Below are 19666 nucleotides of genomic sequence, written 5' to 3' on the forward strand. Positions count from 1 at the left end.
TTTCTTTATCTAATTTTCTAAGCCTTGTTTCATTTCACAACTTCAGTTTCTTCACCATTTCTGAGCTATAAATGGTATGTTACATTACACAGTCCCAGAAAAACTACTTCTAATTTTCCCGCAATGATACAGTTCCCATGATTTTCCTAAAACAGAAGCAATTTAACTTCTTGCAGACATCCCCCACAAGAGAATTTCAGAAATACAAAGATGATGGATAGGAAGAACAAAAAATAATAATGCAATAAATCTCATATCTAGATAGAGATTTAGCTCTCCTGTGGGAATAAGTCACCAAATTCTTCAATCTTTCATCAAATCTTCTTCATCTACATGAGAAAAAAATTATTCTGAGGCGAAATTTCACTTATAGAAAAGTCTAGGGATGCTATTTTTATTATCTTTTTTCTAGCCAATGATATAAAAGAAGTATCGGTCTTTGCTCATTTTTTTAAAAGAATACTTTTTGTTTTACCCGTGATCTTCAGGAGTAAACCAGGATATTTGTGCTTCCGAATCTTTATCACTCTTAGCTTGCACAGAATGTAGCAGCTGCACGATCTGCTCTTCTCGACGTTCATCCATATGTACTACAGCTCTCTATTTCGTGCAAAGGAAAAAGCATCCTTATTGACATGAGCAAGCATGTGCAAAATTATTTGACAACTAAAACAATTAAAGGCAAAGTAATATATGTTCAACAAACATATATAAAAGTTAAGTCACCCCAAATTTGCCCTCTTGAACTAATTCCATCTCCTAGATCTAATTAATGTTAACATTTTTATCCTTCTGGACCATTTTCTACTGTATGTCTATAAAATTAGCACTAATCTTACTGCCAAAGAAATTATATTTATGTCCCTTAATAAAACTTTGGTTCTCTTACTTCCCACCCCCACATAATACTAATTGTTATGATCTTTTCCCTATCTTAAATTTTAAAAGATACCTACAATTAAATGTATTAAAACCCAAATGTTCTGGTAAAAACAAAAGATAAAAACTGAAAATACTATCTTGGGTGCAATGAGCATTGTAAGAATACATTTAAATGTCTTACAGCGTAAGGAGGAATAAACTGGAGAATAAGAAGGCTGATCTCAGAATAAATAAATAAAATGATCAGTGCTCATGAAAATGATAATCCAAATGATGCAGCTGCCTCAGAGAATGAGATTTAATTAAAAAGACAGAGAAAATATGAATTACATTGTTCTCTAGGTATCGAGTACATGGAAGAGAAAATATGAGTTACACTGTACACAACAGGAACTTTTAAAGACTGTTCTTTTACAATCACAAATTATAATTAGCTGAATTATAAGTAAACCCAGTAGCTGAAAGAGTGGGTAGATTTTTTTTCTTCAAGAGTACAGACAGGAAAGATGGCCAAGGTACTGAATGAAAACAGCAGCTGCAGAAAATATGTGCAACAGGATCTTGTTTTCATTATTATTAATTTTTAAATGGTTATTCATTTTTCATATTGTATACTTTTTGCAAAATTTCTTGCAGATATAATTCTGGTACATGGCAGATCCTCCAGAGAAGTCTATCAGATGGATGGATGAGTCTATCTTTTACAATGAGCATGTGTAACCTTGTGTTAAATCATTTTTCTCTTTCAAGAAACAAAACACACACAAAAAGAATGCAATGAGATCTTTGGGGAATTCCAGAAGACTTCTGCTGACAATTATTAAAGGATTTTCTAAAGACATCATTAGGCTCATACAATTGAAACGTCCAATAGAGCAAAACGCTAGCTGATAGGAATGCATTAGGAAATTACAAACTGCAGCAAAATCTATTTAGTGACAGACACTAAAGTCCAAATTTTTCTTTTTTTATTAACTGTACTGCATAGAAATCTTTTTAAAATGGTTAATATATTAGACTAATGTATCTTTTCTCTGTAGTACAGGCTATGCCCTCTCCACTAGGACTGGAACCTTGCACCTGGTTTCTCCTGGACTCTACCCTCTGCACCATTTGCTCATGCCAATTTTAATCTGTAATAATTTGCTGTTAATAACAGTTACTGTGAGTACACCACCTTTCAGAGATTTGTGACCCCTTCTAGTGAATCACGGAACCTGAGGGCAGTATTGGGAACCACCACAAAGGTTCATTACTAGAACATTTTTGCCCTATGCTTTAAAATCTCTAACGTCTTCAGCACATATTAATACTTGCTGCTCTGTGTACCTACATAAGATAGTGATGGATTACTACATTCTTTCTTGGCCTTAGAAATTAAAGAATCCTCAGCAATACTTTGATTAAAGTCTCCAGAGAGGGAAGCCCCAGGACAGTCATTCTCAAGCACAGCTTCCTTAATTTTCACACCCTTTCCGAACACCTCAAGAGCTCAAAGCCATAGTTTCTTTCATTCACTTTCAAAAAGGCAAAGATAAGATTAGGTAATTTTAAGAGTGATTTCTTTTCCACTGAAGCTCATTTGCACTAAAGCATTTCTTCAATCAAACAGGACTTTACATTTTGAAACTTCTACCTCTACTAGCATCTTATTCTATGAATTTTAGATATCTACAAAAAGGCAGGATGACTGAAAAATGAAACAGCTCCTGAAAAATTTATACTTTAAATTAAAACACAGTTTACATTTTTAAAAATAAATTATTTTGAATGAGGTTCTCTGCACAACGAGGTCCACAGGCTGTGGGCACTGAATGTGGGAATGCTGAAGTTCCAAACCTGGACCTGGCCTTTCTTTGCAGGCTGCCTCTCTCTTCATGTTCCTCCAGCTCCACTGTCCTTCACTCCATCTCACCTCCTCTGCCTGAAGAATCTCAGACACACATTTTATATAGACACACACACGGCTAATTTATTTTTATCCAGGTATTTGATTTTTTTGATCAGTTCTCTAGCTTTCTGGACATCCTCAAATAATCTTTCTGCTTCTAACTGTAAATTCCGGGCAAAGGAGATCTCAATGATGCCCAGCAAATTGTCTATCTCATCAGCTTCTAATTATCAGCAACTGTTTCAAACCTTCCCCATTCTCTGTACCACCCCCATGCCGCTTTCCTGTTCACCCTCAATATTTCACACACAAGATTTCATGAGGAAAACAAAACCAAAAGGAAAAGTCCTCAACTGCTTGCCACCAAACCCACACCCACCTGTCTCAGAACCCATCTTTTGCTCTTTTCCTTTCTGCTAAATTGCAAGAGGAGTCAACTTTCCCACTTAAGGCTAATCTTTCCACTAAAGCCCTGCAGCCCACTCCCTTCCACCTCAAGGCTAACTCCTATTGAGATTTATCTTCTCGCTCTCTAGCAGTCTTCAGGCTGTATATCAATATATACAAAATATGCTTCTTTCCAGATATAAAGTAGAACTGCATCTCCCATGGCCATGTGACTGTGAATGGGAGTTTCTAAGAATTAGGGGCTATTTACTGTATTTCCTCCCTGCTGCCACCAAAAAGTTACACTCTAGATGGGTGGAGGCTCTCTGCACCTCATTCTCATAATGAGAACTCTCAAGTGAACTCCAATGGTCAAGCAATGTGAGGAGAAAGCAAACCTTTGTTGCTATAAGCCATTAAGATCTGGGGACTGCCTACAACTATGGCATCATAATTTAGTCTTCTCTGATTTACTTTTCCTCTCCACTGGCTCCTTACCATCAAGTACATCAACTTGAACAGAAATCTCTCCAACTGCCTGACAGTGCCCCATGTCTCTATTTCCCCTTCACTAGCAACCCCACTGCAATCTGGCTTTACTTCCACCAATCCACAAAAAGGGCTCTCACCAAAGTTACCAATTGTCTTGCTGCTAAATCCAGGACACTCTGACCTCTTATCTTACTTGACATCTGTGCAGTGTTTACCACCATTACTTCTCTTCTTAATCCACTCTTTTCTCCCTAAGCAGTACGCCTGGATTCCATCCATCTCCTTACTTTTCTCTTCTCTGGCTGCTTCTTCCTAGATTCTTTTGCAAGATTCTCTTCTTTGGCTCATACCTTACATTTTCTTGTACTACACGGAACAGACTGAGTGATCTGCAGATCAGCAGCACTGACATCACCTGGGAGCCTGTTAGAATAATTGAATCTCTGGCCCCACCCCAATTCTACATTTTTACCAGATGCCAGGTGATTCAGGTTTGAGAAGCAGCGGTCTACAGAGTTCGGGCCTGTGTCCACTCCTCTTTCACTTCTATACCCAACTACTATCCAAAGGCCCACAAACTGTCAAACGTTCACCTGAAGTCTAGATTCCTCTAAGCATCAGGTCCACGTAGCCTTCTACCCCTTGAAATCACCAACTGTATGCTCTATACTATCAGACTCAGTATCCTTAAGCTGAGTCTGTCGTCTTTCTCCATCAAGCTTATTCTTCATATAGTCATTAAAGTGCCATTCATTCACACCTCTTTCTCCTTCCCTCCAGATAAAATCACTGACTCTCCCTCTAAATCACTTCTAGCTGTCCACTTCCCTCCATCTCCACTGCCTGTGTTCTAATTCAAGCTGTCATTTTCCACCTTAAGGACTGCAAGATCTACTTAACTGGTCTCCCTATTCCAGGACTGCCTCTTTTTTATTGCTACCCAGCATAAATTTAAACACAATCCAATTATTTCATTTTTTTGCTTAAACGCTTTAATGGCCTGCTAGAGCTCTTAGGGAAAAGTCAGTAAATTTCAAAACCTGCTTATTTTCTGGTCCAGGATCTTTCATACTGCCGTCTGTAAAATTAAAGGAACATGACCAGTATTAAAAAATAGGGCAGAAAAGTAAAACCAACAACTACAAAGCCCCAGGGCAATGTACAGGTAATTAAGTATTAATATTATTTTATAAAACTTTTGTTCACTTATACATCTGTGAGTTGCAAATTAAAATATATTCTTTTTTATGGAAAGTGGTCAAAAGCGTGAAAGTCATTGCTCTACCCTCCTCTCACTACTCTCCACACCCATACCTTGTCTCAGTTCCCTGAACACGTTCTTCTGACCCTGATAGGGTTTTTAGAAAGTTACTCTGTACATCCTTTAACACTAATTACTCAGTTATTCTTCCAATTTTAAGATGACTTAGATGTGCTTCCAATAACTTTTTAAAAAAAAGTTTGCTCAATGAACAAGTTAATTTTTGGTTGTCAAAGAAATATGCTGTTTTTGTTTTTCTTTAAAGAGAAGTGTATAATAAGCTGTGAAGATAAATGGATAATGCCCTCTCCCCGTTCAACAAAAATGACACGGATAAAAGAAAAATAAAGAAATAGAACGATTTAAATGGCGATTCAACTACACTCTGTATCTAATATGAAAGATGCTTTTAAAGTTACTAAAAAGCTGTTCTAAAGCTTATGTTAAGAAAACTTAGGATTAATCACATATATACACATAATAATAACTACTATTTTTATTGTCATCATCAGAACGGACCACTCAGGGAACTTTAATGTCTCCTTTACTACAAACTCTTCAGGATACAAATCAAATGAACACTTACCAACCTGAAGAGAAGAGACTAAGCCAAATCACCTCTTGAAATTCCTTCCACTTCTAGGATCCTAGGTTTCCTTCTCAAAGAGAAGCTGCTAATCAGCAGAAACCTCCCCAGCCCAACGTAAAATCAAAAAACCTGAGTTTGTGCCTATTTTAATACTAAAACTGAAAGCTGGACTACTTTCCTGAAGGATCTATATTCAAAATAGTGCTTGATGGTTTCCGCGCAAGCCCGTATCTAATGTATTAAGTAGCTAGAGTTCATCAGGCAAAGAACTTCAGTGAAAGTGACTAATTATTTTAAGGGAAAGGGTAGCCAAAGATACTATGACAGTGACACCCCAATAAAGTTACTTTCGGTTGGACCCTGAATTTAACATTTGTTTTGTCCCCAGCTCTCACGTCTTAGAAGCGGAAGTGTACACACGGCCCGCATAAATCTCAACTGCTTCAAGTGAGATGCTCATGGCCAACGGTAACCGCTTTAATATCCGCTACAGAAAGATTTACCACCTGCAATTCGTAAAGCACATGCAGCAGATAAGAAACAAAGTTAAAAAAACAAAAGAAAAAAAAGTTAGGGGCAGCAAGATGGAAAACAAAACCTGTCCTGCCTCATTTCCCTCCACTACCGAGTCTCAGATTACCTCCTGCCTCTCGGCCTCCTTGTTTTTCTGTCCTTGTTTCCTCGCGTACCACAAGCCGATTTCGCGGCCTTTCAGGTGCCCGGGATGTCGGCCTCGGCCGCCTCGACCACCTCCTCCTCCGCCGCCGCCACCTCCGGAGCCTCGGTTCCCCGAATGGCCTCCTCCATGGCCCCCTCCATAGCTTCCTCCATAACCCCCGCCGGAGCTGCGGGGCCCGCCATCGCGGCCCCAGTTCTGATGGTAGTCATAGCTCATTGTCCCAGCGGACTTCAACCCGTGAGAACCTGCAACCGATGGAAATGGCGACCGGGCCCGGAAGCGGGTGCGCGTCCACTTCCGCTTTGCTTCCGGCGCCCAGCGCGAGGGGGAGGGACATTGAGTGTCACAAGCGGCCATTTCCGGTGACGTCAACGGCCGCCGGCCCTGTGGGTCCCGGGATCGGCGCAGGTGAAATCCCTTTTGTTACGCCTTCAGTTGTTTACTTTTGTACCTTTGGAGGGAGAGCCAGCAGGTGGCTCGCCGGTTTTCTTTCCCGATGCCCAACATGTGAGGAAACGGATTTTGGATTTTACTTTCTTATTTCTCTTGATAAGATCCAGAGTTTGCTTCCTTTAGGCCCTGTAAACGTCATAGGCACAGTAAAAGAACCTGTGGATCGAATACTTTGTCTCCTAAACTCCCTAAAGAAGTGAAATGAGTGCACTATTTTTCTTTAAATAGCTATGACATGAAAACAGCCAAGCACCTGTTTCAAACACGTAATTTAAGTATAGAAATGTCCCTGCCTCTTTTAAAGGATTATTATTATTTACTACCTTTATCCAAAAGCTAAGCTGAGCCTATCTACCCAAATTCAGTGCATAGCACTTTGGCAATTTAAATGAAACAGCAGTTGAAGATTCCTATGAAGCCATCCATTACTGATTGACCAGAACACTTTGAATGTCTGGCAAATGCTGTTCTCGAATAATCAATTGACTGGGCCACACAGGTTTGGAAGTTTACAAGGGAATATCCAGTTCACTTACACATGTAACTGATTTAAAGGTGATAGGGATACTCACTGAACAAGACAAGTATGGCATCAGCTTTCATTTGCTTATAGTCTTGAGAAGCTAAAGACTAAAGAACTATGTGTTATGAGTTAAGAAAGGAGAGTGCCTATAAAGGGGGTCCAGAATATATCTCTATGGCATAAAAATTATTTTGAGCAGAGGCATTTGAGTTCCTGAAATCTCTAATCTGCCTAATAGCAGAGTCTCCCAAAACAATTCAGAACCCTATTGTCATAAATCTCTTCCTTGGGAGAGGAACTAGGCAAGATTGACTCTTACCACTCGAGAGTGCAAACCAGCACCACATGTAAAAAGACATTGTAACAAAATTATCATATCTTCCATTTATTCTCATAAGAGCCCATTTATCTTTCCTAAAAGTCATTTGTTTTCCCATAAATACCTTTCTCCTTCTCCCTGTAAGATGATACATAAGCCCCAAGTTCTAACCTGTGCTTTCAGTCACATTTTTCTGTAAACTTCCATAGGCATGTGATTAAATGTTTTAGTGGTGATAAATCTGTCTTTTGTCAGTTTAATTTGCAAGTCCCGGAAAACTAAACATAGGAGGGTAGAGGAAAGTCCCTTCACCTAATAGCCATAATATGTTATAGCAAAAAGAATTTAATTTTGGAGTCAGGTTAGATCTCTAAAGAATGAGAGGGAAAGCAGTGACTTTTGAGATAAGTAGACTCTAGCCAAACTAAGGGGGAGGGAAGACAATTATTACAGGTGGAGGTAACAATGTGTATGAAGAAGGATGATAAAACATTGCAGAGTGAGAGAATTCTACACTGGAATTGAAATGACTGATGGTGAAGGTCAAAGAGATAGAAAGAAGTCTGATCATGAAAGACCTTAAATGCCACAGAACAATAATGCATTTTAAGTAGGGGAGTGATTACTTTGGTTGCTTTGAGTAGAAAGGAATGGAGGAGGCAAAAGTAGATGTTAAGAGACTGGTTAACAGGCTGTGATGTAGGGGAGACAAAATGGGATGACAGAGTAAGATAGGATACGGGAAGGGCTGGAGTTAAAAGATACCAGGAGATAAAAATTGTCAAGATTTGATGGTTCACTGGATGTGAAGAATTAGAGGGAAGGGTCAAATGATTTCCGAGTTTAAGATCTGAAAGATGACCAAATGGGAAGGTACCATATCCTGAGATGAGGAACATAGGATGAGAAGGATTGGCAGGGAGGGGGGGATTTGGGGGGAGGGTTAAGTTAATGTATTTAATTAATACTTGAAGAGTTTGAGACATGTATGAAACATACAAATTGAGATGTCTAGAAAGCAGTTGGTTATATGAGTCAAAGTTGCAGAGAGCAGACTGAAATACATTTGGGAATTCTTGGCAAATATTAAGATAAATATTAAGATGAATAGTTCCAACAAATGTACCCATTAGGCACACCTGATATGACAAGTATGTGAATTATTCAGTAAGTAAGACTGAGTAGTCATACTGGAGTTGGTAGGGGGAAATGAGAAGGGAATAGTGTGGACTGTTGGGTGAAAAGATGTAATAGACTGAACGTGTCCCCTCAAAAATCATATGTTGAAGCCCTAAGCCCCAATGTGGCTGTATTTGGAGATGGTTCCGTAAGGAAGTAATTAAATGAGGTCATAAAGGTGGGGCCCTAATCCAATAGGAGTAGTGTCCTTAAAAGAAAAGACACCAGAGACCTCACTCTCTCTTTCCTCAGAAGAAAGCCATCAGAGGACAGAGATTGTCTACAAGCCAGGAAGAGAGCTCTTACTAGGAGCCAAATCAGTCAGCACTGTGAACTTGGACTTCCCTGCCCCCAGAAACTTGAGAATAAATTTCTGTTCTTTATGCCACTGAGGCTTAAGCCTGCAGTATTTTTTTATGGCAGTCTAAGCAGACTAGTATAGAGAGTAAGGCGGAGAAGAGAACTAGCATTTATTCGTCACTTAGTATTTGCTAGGTAGTGGGTTAGGTGATTCACATTTGTAGTCAGCAGAATAATGACCCCCAAAGATGTTCATGTCTTAATCCCTGGAACCTGTGAATATGTTACATTACATGACCAAGAGAAATTAAGTTTGCTAATCAACTGACCTTAAAATGAGGACATTATCCTGGATTATCTGGATGGGTTCCATGTAAGGGTCCTTCAAAGTGCAAAAGGGAGACAGAAAAGTTTATAAAGGTGTGTTATAAGGACTCAACCAACTTTTGCTGACTTTGAAGATGGAGGAAGGGGGCCATAAACCAAGGAATTCAGGTAGTCTCTTGAACTGGCAAAAAAATGGATTCTCCTCTAGAGCCTCAGAAAGGAACACACCCTGCCAACCCCTTGATCCTTGATTTTAGCCCACGAAGGATCCTTTTCAAAAATTGTACACTAAAGAATTGTAAGGTAGTAATTTTATGTTAGTTAAGACTGTTTTTGCAGTAATTCATTGTGGCAGCAACAGGGAAGCAACTAAATTCTATATTTCACACAATCCTCATGACAATCCCAGACAGAGAGGTAGTGGTATCTCAATTTTTTTGTAAATTGTATTGTTTCTCTTAACCTTATTTTTGTTGAACCTAAACAGAATCTTAGTCATAAATTTAAAATTACTAATTTTTCCTGATTCCTTCAGCATGAAGTAGTATGGAATTGCTTGAGGCTATTGCTTTAGGCAGACGTTTTAGAACAAATGTCACTGTAGTCAAAACCTGCACAAGGAAGATTTTTCAAGGAAAGATTTGAAAAATACTGGTATGAAGAAAAGTGTCAGTTGTTACTTGGGTTTTGGCTTTTTCCCCTGCCTTGGTAGGAACCACAAGAGGAGAAAGTCTCAGCTGATAAGGAACACTCATTTAACTGCTGTTGCTTCTACTCAACTCTGCCTTCCAAATCCTGTGCAAATGTCTCTTATTGGCAGTTGCTAAATCTGAACCTTGCTGGCAGCAGAGACTGGAACATATAGTTTTCAGTCTTATAGTTTCAGTAATACATGGAGGACTTTAGAAACATTGAGATATTCCAGAGTGTTAACAGAAAATAGATGCCAGAGGTAATTTTCTCCCCTAAAGTTACAGATTCTATAGATAGACATTTGAGAAATGTGTAGGGGGTGAAGGTGTAGCTCAGTGGTGGAGCGCATGCTTAGCATGCATAAGGTCCTGGGTTCAATCCCCAGTACCTCCTCTAAACATAAATAAATAAATAAACCTAATCATCCCCTCCTCCCCAAAAAAGAAATGTGAACTTTTTTTAGTTACTTAGGAAATCGTCTTTATTTACTGAATTGGAATACAATTTTGTCACCATCTCTGCTGCTAACCCTAGTCCTAGCCAACATCGTCTCTAACCCAGACTATTAAGATAGCCTCCTGACTGTTCTTTCTCTAATCATGTTTGTGCCTGTACAGTCTTTCCCCACTGACAGCAGACAGTGATTTTGAAATCAGATATGTCACTTCTTTTTTGAACCCTCCAATGGCTTTTCTCCTCATTTAGATAAGGTCCCATACCTGGTCTACAAGGCCCAAATGATACACCTCTTCCTGCCTTTATCTGCTTGTCTTTAACTCCATCCACTTTTCTCCCCCTCATTCATCTGCATTCACATTGATCTCCCTGATGGTTTCACAGAATACAAAAGGCACACTCACACTTCTGGAATCCTGCTCTTCCCTTTGCTGGGACTGATTTCCCTAAATAATTACACAGCATGTTTCCTCACTATTTGAGTCTTTAATGAACTGTTACCTTATCAGTGCAACCTTACTGACTAAAGTACTTGAAAAAGCACTCCTTCCATCTTTATCCCTTTATTCTAATTCTTCTTAGCATTTTTATTACCTTTGGTACCTATTTACTGTCAGAATACTTAGCATTATATGTGTGTGTTTGTGTGTGTAAATGTATAGTGAAGAACTTAATTCCATCCAAAGACAGGGCTGGCCTTTGCCCTTCCAAGGAGGTGATCTGTAAACCCTTGGAATATCACGCCTGATTGGAGTGACTTTGTTTGTCTGGGGGCCTTGGACCATCCAGATAGTAACAGTATGACTTAGGGTGGAGGCTTTGACTTACTCATTCCTTATTAGCTTGACCTCCTGAGGAGCTGGGAACTCTGTGAGTAGTCCGCCATGCCTCGCCTACTCCTACTATGGCGGAGCGCCTTAGATGACTGGACACCGAGACTCAGATGAGCTTCCTTGTTGACAGTACTCCATGTGTGTAGTCACACATGGATGCCAGGAAAGTAATGCTGTCCATGACTCCTTGGGGAGAGGAAAACAGAAGCTCCACTTTTGGGCTTTTTCTGGATTCTGCTGTGTGTGCTTCTTCCCTTGGATGATTTTGATCTATATTCTTTTCTTGTAAAACACCACAAGTGTGAGTATACAGCTATCAGTGAGTTCTGTGAGTCCTTCTAGTGAATTATTAAAACTGATAGTGGTTTGGGGAACACCCTGAACTTGCAATTGATGTCAGAAGTGAGGGAAGTCTAGTGTGGGCTGTGTGCTCCACATTTGCAGCTGGCTCAAGCTCACAGTATATATATTTGTTTTGGTTTTGTTTGTGCTTATAATCCTAAGTACCTAGAACAATTTTTAGCATGAAATAGGCATTTGTTAAGTATTATGATGAATAAATGAATGAAAGTAGCGAAATAGTACAAGAAATTAAGAGAAAATCTATTTATGAAATCCAATACTACAGAACTATATTGAGAAAAAACTTCCAAATAACATGTAACCAAGTCTCTCTTTTTTTTTATTATATTCTAAGTAATATTGTGATGTTTTCTGTCTGCAAAATGGTTGCCTCTGTCAGTCACAACTCTTGGAAATCTTTGGGATTATACAGTGTGTGTTTATATTATTGGGGGGTTTTAGGGATTATGCCTTTTCAGTTTATAGGAGCCACCACCAGATGGTGATATTTTTATTAGATAACAAGTAGTTTTTGTCTTTGGTACATCAATTTATAAAGAAAAGAGATAAACTATGTGAAATAGAGTATTTATTAATAATAAGAACAGTATAACAATACAAGGGTAAGATATTTAAATATAACATGAGATGTCTATAAGGGTATTTCCTACACCAGAAGCACATTTTTACAGTCATAATCACACTGTGAGTAAGAAGACTTTATACTGGTGTAGCCGACCCTTCCCCTCTCTTAGCAGGGATTGGGAGAAGTCATTCATGCTTAGCCATAGCCCTCTGCAGATTTTTCTTGTAGATCCAATTACTGTTGGCTTGGAGTTTGAAGCGTTACAGGTTAGTAATGTGATGCTGATTAGCCTCTTAATCTATGGCTTTGGGCGAAATAATCCTGGTATTGCATCAATGCAGCAGAACTTTTAAGTGTATCCATTATATAGTTAATTCAGCAACCCAGGGCAATTAAATGTGAATATCCTAGGTTTTTTTTTTTGTATTTTGTTTTCAGTTTCTCCAGCATAGGCCCAAGTCCAGTGAAAAGAAAACAGAACACAGGGATATATATATTATATAAATATATATATTCTTATATATATATATATATATTTATATAATACATATATATATTTTATATATGTAAATATATATATAAAATACCAGAGAAAAGGGGTATTACTGTCTTCCAATACAATTCTTGTGTTCTTTAAATCTTGATTTTCATCATCTTCTCCTCTCCACTCAAAATCTGTGCAGTTATAAAGGATTTGTCCTCATTATTCCCTTCAGTTTTATTATAATTCTCTTTCTCATCTCTTTGCTGCTAGGATTGTACTTTAAACAGCAAAATACCTTTTCTCTTTCACACAATTATACATCTAAATTTAACATATCAAAGCTTGTCTTTTACAAAGCATTATTAGAATAGTCAATTCAACCTTTGCTTTTGTAACAGACATTTAATGCTGCTGATTTATAACATCAGATCTGGCCATGTGTCATTATGTCAAATTAACCCTCAAGTTTGGGGATAAAAAGTACTTTTAAATTAAATATATTTATAATGAGAATACATCTGGATTTGAATTTATATGTTATGCATTATTCAAGGCTTTCTTTGCAAGTATTACTAATGACATTACATTTGCATCCCAAGTTTTGATAATGATATATTGAGAAGTTAGATAAGAGATAGGAAAAGTCTATTGCGATAATTATTTTGAAAATGACTTCTTGGTAAGCAAAACTATCTTCTAAAGGTGAAACAATCTGAAAGCCCATGTCAAGTAATTTAGAATTTTGACTCATATAATGAAACAGAAGCCAAAATAAAGCATTTAAAAAATAGTTCACTCAGCCTGAAAATAATAAATAATATATGTGAGTCAGGTTAGAGTGTACAAAGTTTAAAACCATGTAAAGTATCAACTCTTAATAACTTTGGAAAATTAACATTTAAGTAATACATTTAATGTATGTTAACAGAATGATTAGAATAAAGCAATTTGAGGAAAAATTGCTTCATAATTTTTGAAATATACATTACTAATACTCTGACAAGGTGATTCCTGCATTTTTGCAATTAACACATTTAAAAATTAGTCTTGAAGTGCCTACCCCACAATCACTTAATAAAATACACTGAGTTATTTCTTTGCTTGAGATACATGTCCTTGGGAAAGAAATGAAAAAGCACCTAAATTTGGAATAATATTTGAACTAAAATTTTCTATGCTTCAAAAGTGGCTAAGAAAGTTTGCCATATCTGCAGCTTTAGAAACAGATGCTTTCGTGTGGAGTCGGAGGATTTTCCTCTGCTCTGCTCAGAAGTTTGTTACTCTACTTGGGTGTACCTCACAAAACTTAATCTCACAGTGTTTTCCCCTGGTTTCCGTTCAAATAAACAAAATGATTCTAGAGATGATGAGTCTACATTTAGAAGCTTTTCCAAGAACGTTAGAGTTAAAGGCTACTTCCAGTTCTACCTGTAACATAAACATATTTCTTTTAAGGGTAGTCTTGACATATTGGAAAGAGGAAAGGAAAACACTCATGTTTAAGAGAGAAAGAAAAAATTCAGTAAACAATTTATATTTTATAGAAATGAAGGAAACAACTATTTACAGACGAGGGGCATGCATGTTTTGAATCGGGAAGCTAAATTTGCCATTTTACACAGAAACACATTTCCTAGACATCAGTGTAAAGCTGGAGCAATCCCTGTACTGCGCGGGCTGTGCTGGCTGCATTGAGGCAAGCCTCCCCAAATACAGCCCCGAGTTCTGCTACATGTCTTCCATTCCCAAAATGTCATTTTTCCCTCCTTGCAGTCAAGGCCCACATTATGAGTAGAAACACGTGCCTGGGAACAGTATGTTCATAGAGTTTATACAGCTTTCTGTTTACCCTGAGGTTGACAAACATAGGCGAAAACATCCGTAAACTAGACCAAGATCTGATTTTAAAAAGATTTTTAGAAATCAGATAAGAAACAACATCTTTCAGTTACCACAGTGCGTGATCTATAAGTAACACATCAAAAGCACTTAGTGTTTGCACCAGTTCCAGCTGTTTGCACTAAAAGCAATGAACTAGTACGTCTAGAAAGCTTATGTAAACCGACACCTAAAGGAGGGAATCAAACAGCCTCAGAACGGAGTGTTGTTGAGCGGTTTGAAACTGCAGGGCCGTTCTTGCCTTTATTAGGCCAAGTGACCGTTAGTTACCCTGACTTTCTTCTTCTCTTTCCCGGTAAGCTTTATTTAACAACTGGATTTCCTCCTGGTAGCCATCCCTCTCTTGGTGCTGCCTTTTACTGTTCTGCCTGTGTGCTTCCACCGTGTCTGGAATGGAGATGTTGAGATCCCCCCCAGGATTACTTGTGGGTAGGAAGAGAGAATATGAGGCTGTTTCCCCTAAGTCACATGAAACGAATCTGTTTTCTTTCCGTGAGTAGCGCAGCGACGGAGATCTGACCTGTGTGGAGGACTGGCTGATGTTGCTAATGATTGACACGGTGTCCAAGGCCTCTTCGTTATCACAGATTTCCAGGACCTCCAGGTGTATTTTCACACTGGTGTCCACAAACGTGGAGGGAGAATCTTCTGGGTTTGGCTCGTGGCCGACACTTTTGGATCGATAGACTTCTATTTTCTTAGAGGCTGGGGTTATTTTTTGTCCTTCTGCACTTACCTCATAGGTAGAAAGAGAGAGAGTTTTCCCAGTTGGGGATTGGAGAGACACAGTCCCCTGGAAAGCACACAAGGGAATGGCCAGGGCACCACCGGAACGCTGGGGACAAAACCATAGTGGTTATTATTGAAAACTAGTGTCTGAGCTGGGCCATTTAGAAATTCATTTTGTTCATCAAAATGGGAAAGTTTTTCTATTTCAAACCCACTTCCGTAGAAACCTCTTACAGCCATGGGACTGAGATCCTGTTGTCAAAGTACTGTAGCTTATTTTCTCCTAGGTCAAATACTACATCTAAGTGAGGGCAATCAGAAACCTTTTTTATAAAATAAGGGATATATTTCCACAGTTGAAGGCAAAATTTATGCACTGTGGCCAGCAGTAGATGGGCAGAACATGGGCATAAAATCGAATGCATATTTAAACTCTGGAATTGCTTTTATATTTTTGTTACATGTTCAGTTACATTTAAAAGTTTCCATAGGTTGAAAGAAATGTACACTGTGTTATCAAAATGCATGTTTTTTTCCCGTTTAGTCAATTATCAGAGAAAATGATAATTGTGAGACTGTGGTTCAGATTAAGGCAAAGAATATTTCAACTCGTAGGTCTGACCATGCAGAAGAGGAACCAAATGTCACCAGCTGTACTTTTCCACAGAGAAATCACAGTCATTAAAGTAAAGCCACTCATAGAGAATTCCCTCACATCCTTGCCGTACAGCCTTCTTTATTCTGAGAGCTAGTTAACCTGAAAGCTAAATGTCCTCACATTACACTTTATTGCAAGAAGGAAAAACATCCCAACATCAGTACTTTAAAAATTGTTCATAAGTTTCCTCTTGGCGTAATACACTGCATAAACAAAGTCCCATAAAGTATAGTAGTTTAAAAAAAGAAAAACGTGATGATAAAACTAAGTTATCAGTGCCTAGCAGTATTGGCATGTCTATTTTGAAAAAACTTCTATTACCGGATCGACAGCACAGTCATATCTTTGTATGTACCAACTTGCATCCCTGATGAGCAGTTAATATAAAAGCAAAAGCAAATGTGATTTTTTTGTATCTGATTTTATACATCCATATAATGCAGATTTTAATAGCTCTCCATGCTAACCTTATCTTCACATGAAAAAGCAAGTTTTATTGAGTTATCAATGGCATCTCATTACAATTGGCATTTTAGGGCTACATAGTGCCAGAGTTTAGCCAAGTATGAAGTGTGACTGCTCTGAAATAGCACAGAGTCCTGAGTTATCAAAATTATTTTGTGAAACATTCAAAAGACTCTATGATGGAGAGTCAGCAGTAAAAACATAGAGACAGAATATATAGAAATAGATCTGAACATACTTTAAACTCCTAATTAAAAATTGAAAGATTAGTTTCAGCAAACAGTACTATCACTTTACACTAATTCAGTAATTTAAATTTTACTGGTTATGAAAGTATTCAATGTATAAGTTGTTTTGGTTTTAGATTTGTGTAAGAACTGTAAGTGTGAGTTTACACCAAATTTTGTTTGTATGTCTTTAAGCAAAATCATAAAAATTTGATTTGACAGTGAAGTTTATAGATTTTTTTTTCTTTTCTCTCATCTATTACTTAAATTAGAGAAACATTGCTCTAGGTTTGGGAACATGGAGCTTGAACTAATGGAGCAATAATAGAGATAGAGATTCACGGAGGGAGGGGACAGAATTTGAGCGAAATCAACAAGGTTTTTCACGTCTTTTAGGATGTAGTGGTGAGGCTAAAATGGAGAGAGATTAGAAGCTAGGAGAACAGACTAACTGAACCCCTGTTACGTACTAGGACTCCTTACTTAGGTAGGTTGATAGTAATGGAATGAAGAAGCTCTCCTATCTTAAAAGCCTGTAGAATGCAGAAACACTGAAGCTCATGAGCAATTGTCTTTCCCTGTGATTCGTACTACAATAGTACCCAGGCTGGAGCATTATGAGAATATGGAATAAAAGCACCTAATCTAGGTGGAGTGAGGGAAAAAAAGATCCTGAAAAAAAAATTCGAGATGAATAGGAGACAAAAGAAACAATGTTTCCACATGAGAAAACTCTACATGATAAATATGGCAATTTTCTTTTACTGTATTGGTTTAATACAATTTTAATTAAAATTCCAGTGGAATACCAATGGAATTTTATTTTAGAACTTGAAAGTTTCTTCTAAGATTTATTTGCAAGAGTAAATGCTTGTGGATAACCAAGAAAATTTGGAAACAGACTGAGATGACTTTGCAAACATATGAAGCTACATAATTAATACAGAGTGTTAAAGGCAAGATTTGATCAACCAGGCAAAGTCAAGAAACCTGATATAGTATATCATGAAGATGGCATTTCACAATAAGGATTCAAATGAACTTTTACATATTATTCGCTATTCATTACAAAATTAAATTAGACCCCTTTTCATGTTATATGCAAAAATGATTTCTTGAGTCTTAATAATTCTTTTAGAACCCTGGGTGAAGAAGACCGTTTCAAATCTGGAATGAAAATCAGAAACAACAAATCAAAAGATGGGCTGATTTTGATTGCAGAAAAATTTAAAAAATGTCTATATAGAAATATATGCTAAAAGTGATGGTAAAAGGCAAATGGCAGCCCAGGAGACAATATTTGTAGCACACATAAGACAAAGTTTGACAGTCAAAATATGGAGAGTTTCTTCCAAATCAATGAGATAAACATCCTAGTAGAAAAGTGGAGACAGGAAGAGGGCAAAGCAATTAAAGGAAGAAATATAAATTGGGAATAAACATATGAAAATATATTTAATTTCATCAAGAATCAAAAAAGGGTGTAAGTAAAAACATTTAATCATTTTTAGCATTTCAGATTGCCCCCCGCCAAAGAAAAAAGAAAAAGAAAAAGGAAAAAAAAAAAGATGCCATCTTTCCAGTGTATTTTGATTGTATTTGACTATAAAATAAAAACTACATATACTTCCCAGCAGTTCTATTCCTGTGAGTCAATTTGAGCACCAAATAGTCAACACATAGTAATGTTTATTTTAGCACTGTTATAAGCTCCCAAAGTAGAAATACCTAAATGTCCACCATTCAGAAAATAGTTGAATGAATTACGGTACAGTTATCTACTGCTAAAGTATCTTGAAAGAACGAGGTAAAGCTATGAGTTCTGCCTGGATAAAATAATTTCAATACACTTTGAGTTATAAAAGCAAATTGCAAAATAATATGTATAGTATGATCCAGTTTTCTTGTAGAAAAATAACCATCAGAAATCAACCCAGAAAATTATACATGTGTAAGAAAAAAAATTGTACAGATACAAACGCACCTACATATTATAGGCATAGAAAAAGGTTTGAAAAGTTATATACCAATGTCTTCTCTGTACGTAGATGGGAGGAAGGATTCCTACTTTTATGTTTTAAATTATTTGATGTTGATGATAATTTTGCTCATGGAAATTGATTAGGTAAAAGAAGAAGCAGAGAATGCAAAATATCACTAGAAAGAAATCTAAGATACAAGGGGAGGGTAATGAGTAAGTTGCCTATGATGGTAACCAGTCTCAGGGTTCAGTTAGGAGCTTGTGCTGCTTTGGGGGTTTGTGTTGCATTTGGGGTTTGTGAGTCAATGCTGTATTGCAGTTTGTGCTGTTTTTTAGGTTAGAAGAGAGGAGACAAGCTGGGTGAAGGGTACTGTCTCAAAATTTTGCCCTAATAGTTGATTAGAATGAGAATCTCAATTGGGATATACCTTATTTTTCATTCACATTTTAAAAGTGAGAATGACACTTAAATTTTTTTTTATTATTATAAAGGAAAAGGGTCCTCTAGTCCTAGCCAGGCACAAATTTATAGCACAAAGTGGCCAGGATCTATAATGAGTCAGATTCTCCTCACTAATTTTACTGGAAAAACTGTTATAAACATTTCAGTCCAACAAGGTGTCAATGTAAATATTACGTTCAAATAAGCAAAGAATTCCACTTCAGGAAAAAAAAAAAGAAATACTATAGAACTTGAGTCACAAACTACAGTTCAGCCCACAGATTTGCAAATCATTCTACAAGTTCTAAAACAGAGACTAAAAGTAGAAGCAATAATATCCTATGAGAAGATTAATTTAAAGAAAAAAGATAATGTAAAAGACTTAATATTCGATTTAATTCATCTTGATTTTTGTACTGGGTTGAATAGTGCCTCCCCCTCCCAATTCATATCCATCCATGACCTGTGAATATGACTTTATTTGGAAATACATCTTTGCAGGCATGCTCAAACTAGGATGAAGTCATACTGGACTACAGTGAGCCCTAATCCCAATAACTGGTGTCCTTTTAAGAAAAGAGAAATTCCG

General features: G+C 37.4%; 2 protein-coding genes across 2 annotated transcripts in view; both read right to left on the minus strand.

Moving 5' to 3' along the window:
- DHX36 (DEAH-box helicase 36) overlaps window positions 1-6473 on the minus strand; it is a 41169-nt gene extending 34696 nt beyond the window's left edge. The window contains exons 1-2 of the mRNA XM_006202827.3: window positions 6143-6473; window positions 476-600 (exon numbers count right to left, since the gene is read on the minus strand). Of these exons, the coding sequence (XP_006202889.1) occupies window positions 476-600; window positions 6143-6397 (380 nt within the window). The 5' untranslated portion in view covers window positions 6398-6473. The remainder of the gene's footprint in view (window positions 1-475; window positions 601-6142) is intronic.
- A 7151-nt stretch (window positions 6474-13624) lies between these two features.
- GPR149 (G protein-coupled receptor 149) overlaps window positions 13625-19666 on the minus strand; it is a 58416-nt gene continuing 52374 nt past the window's right edge. Inside the window, exon 4 of the mRNA XM_006202830.4 lies at window positions 13625-15410. Coding sequence (XP_006202892.2) covers window positions 14838-15410 — 573 coding nt within the window. The 3' untranslated portion in view covers window positions 13625-14837. The remainder of the gene's footprint in view (window positions 15411-19666) is intronic.

Source organism: Vicugna pacos, chromosome 1 (genome assembly GCF_048564905.1).
Source record: "Vicugna pacos chromosome 1, VicPac4, whole genome shotgun sequence".
NCBI lineage: Eukaryota > Metazoa > Chordata > Mammalia > Artiodactyla > Camelidae > Vicugna > Vicugna pacos.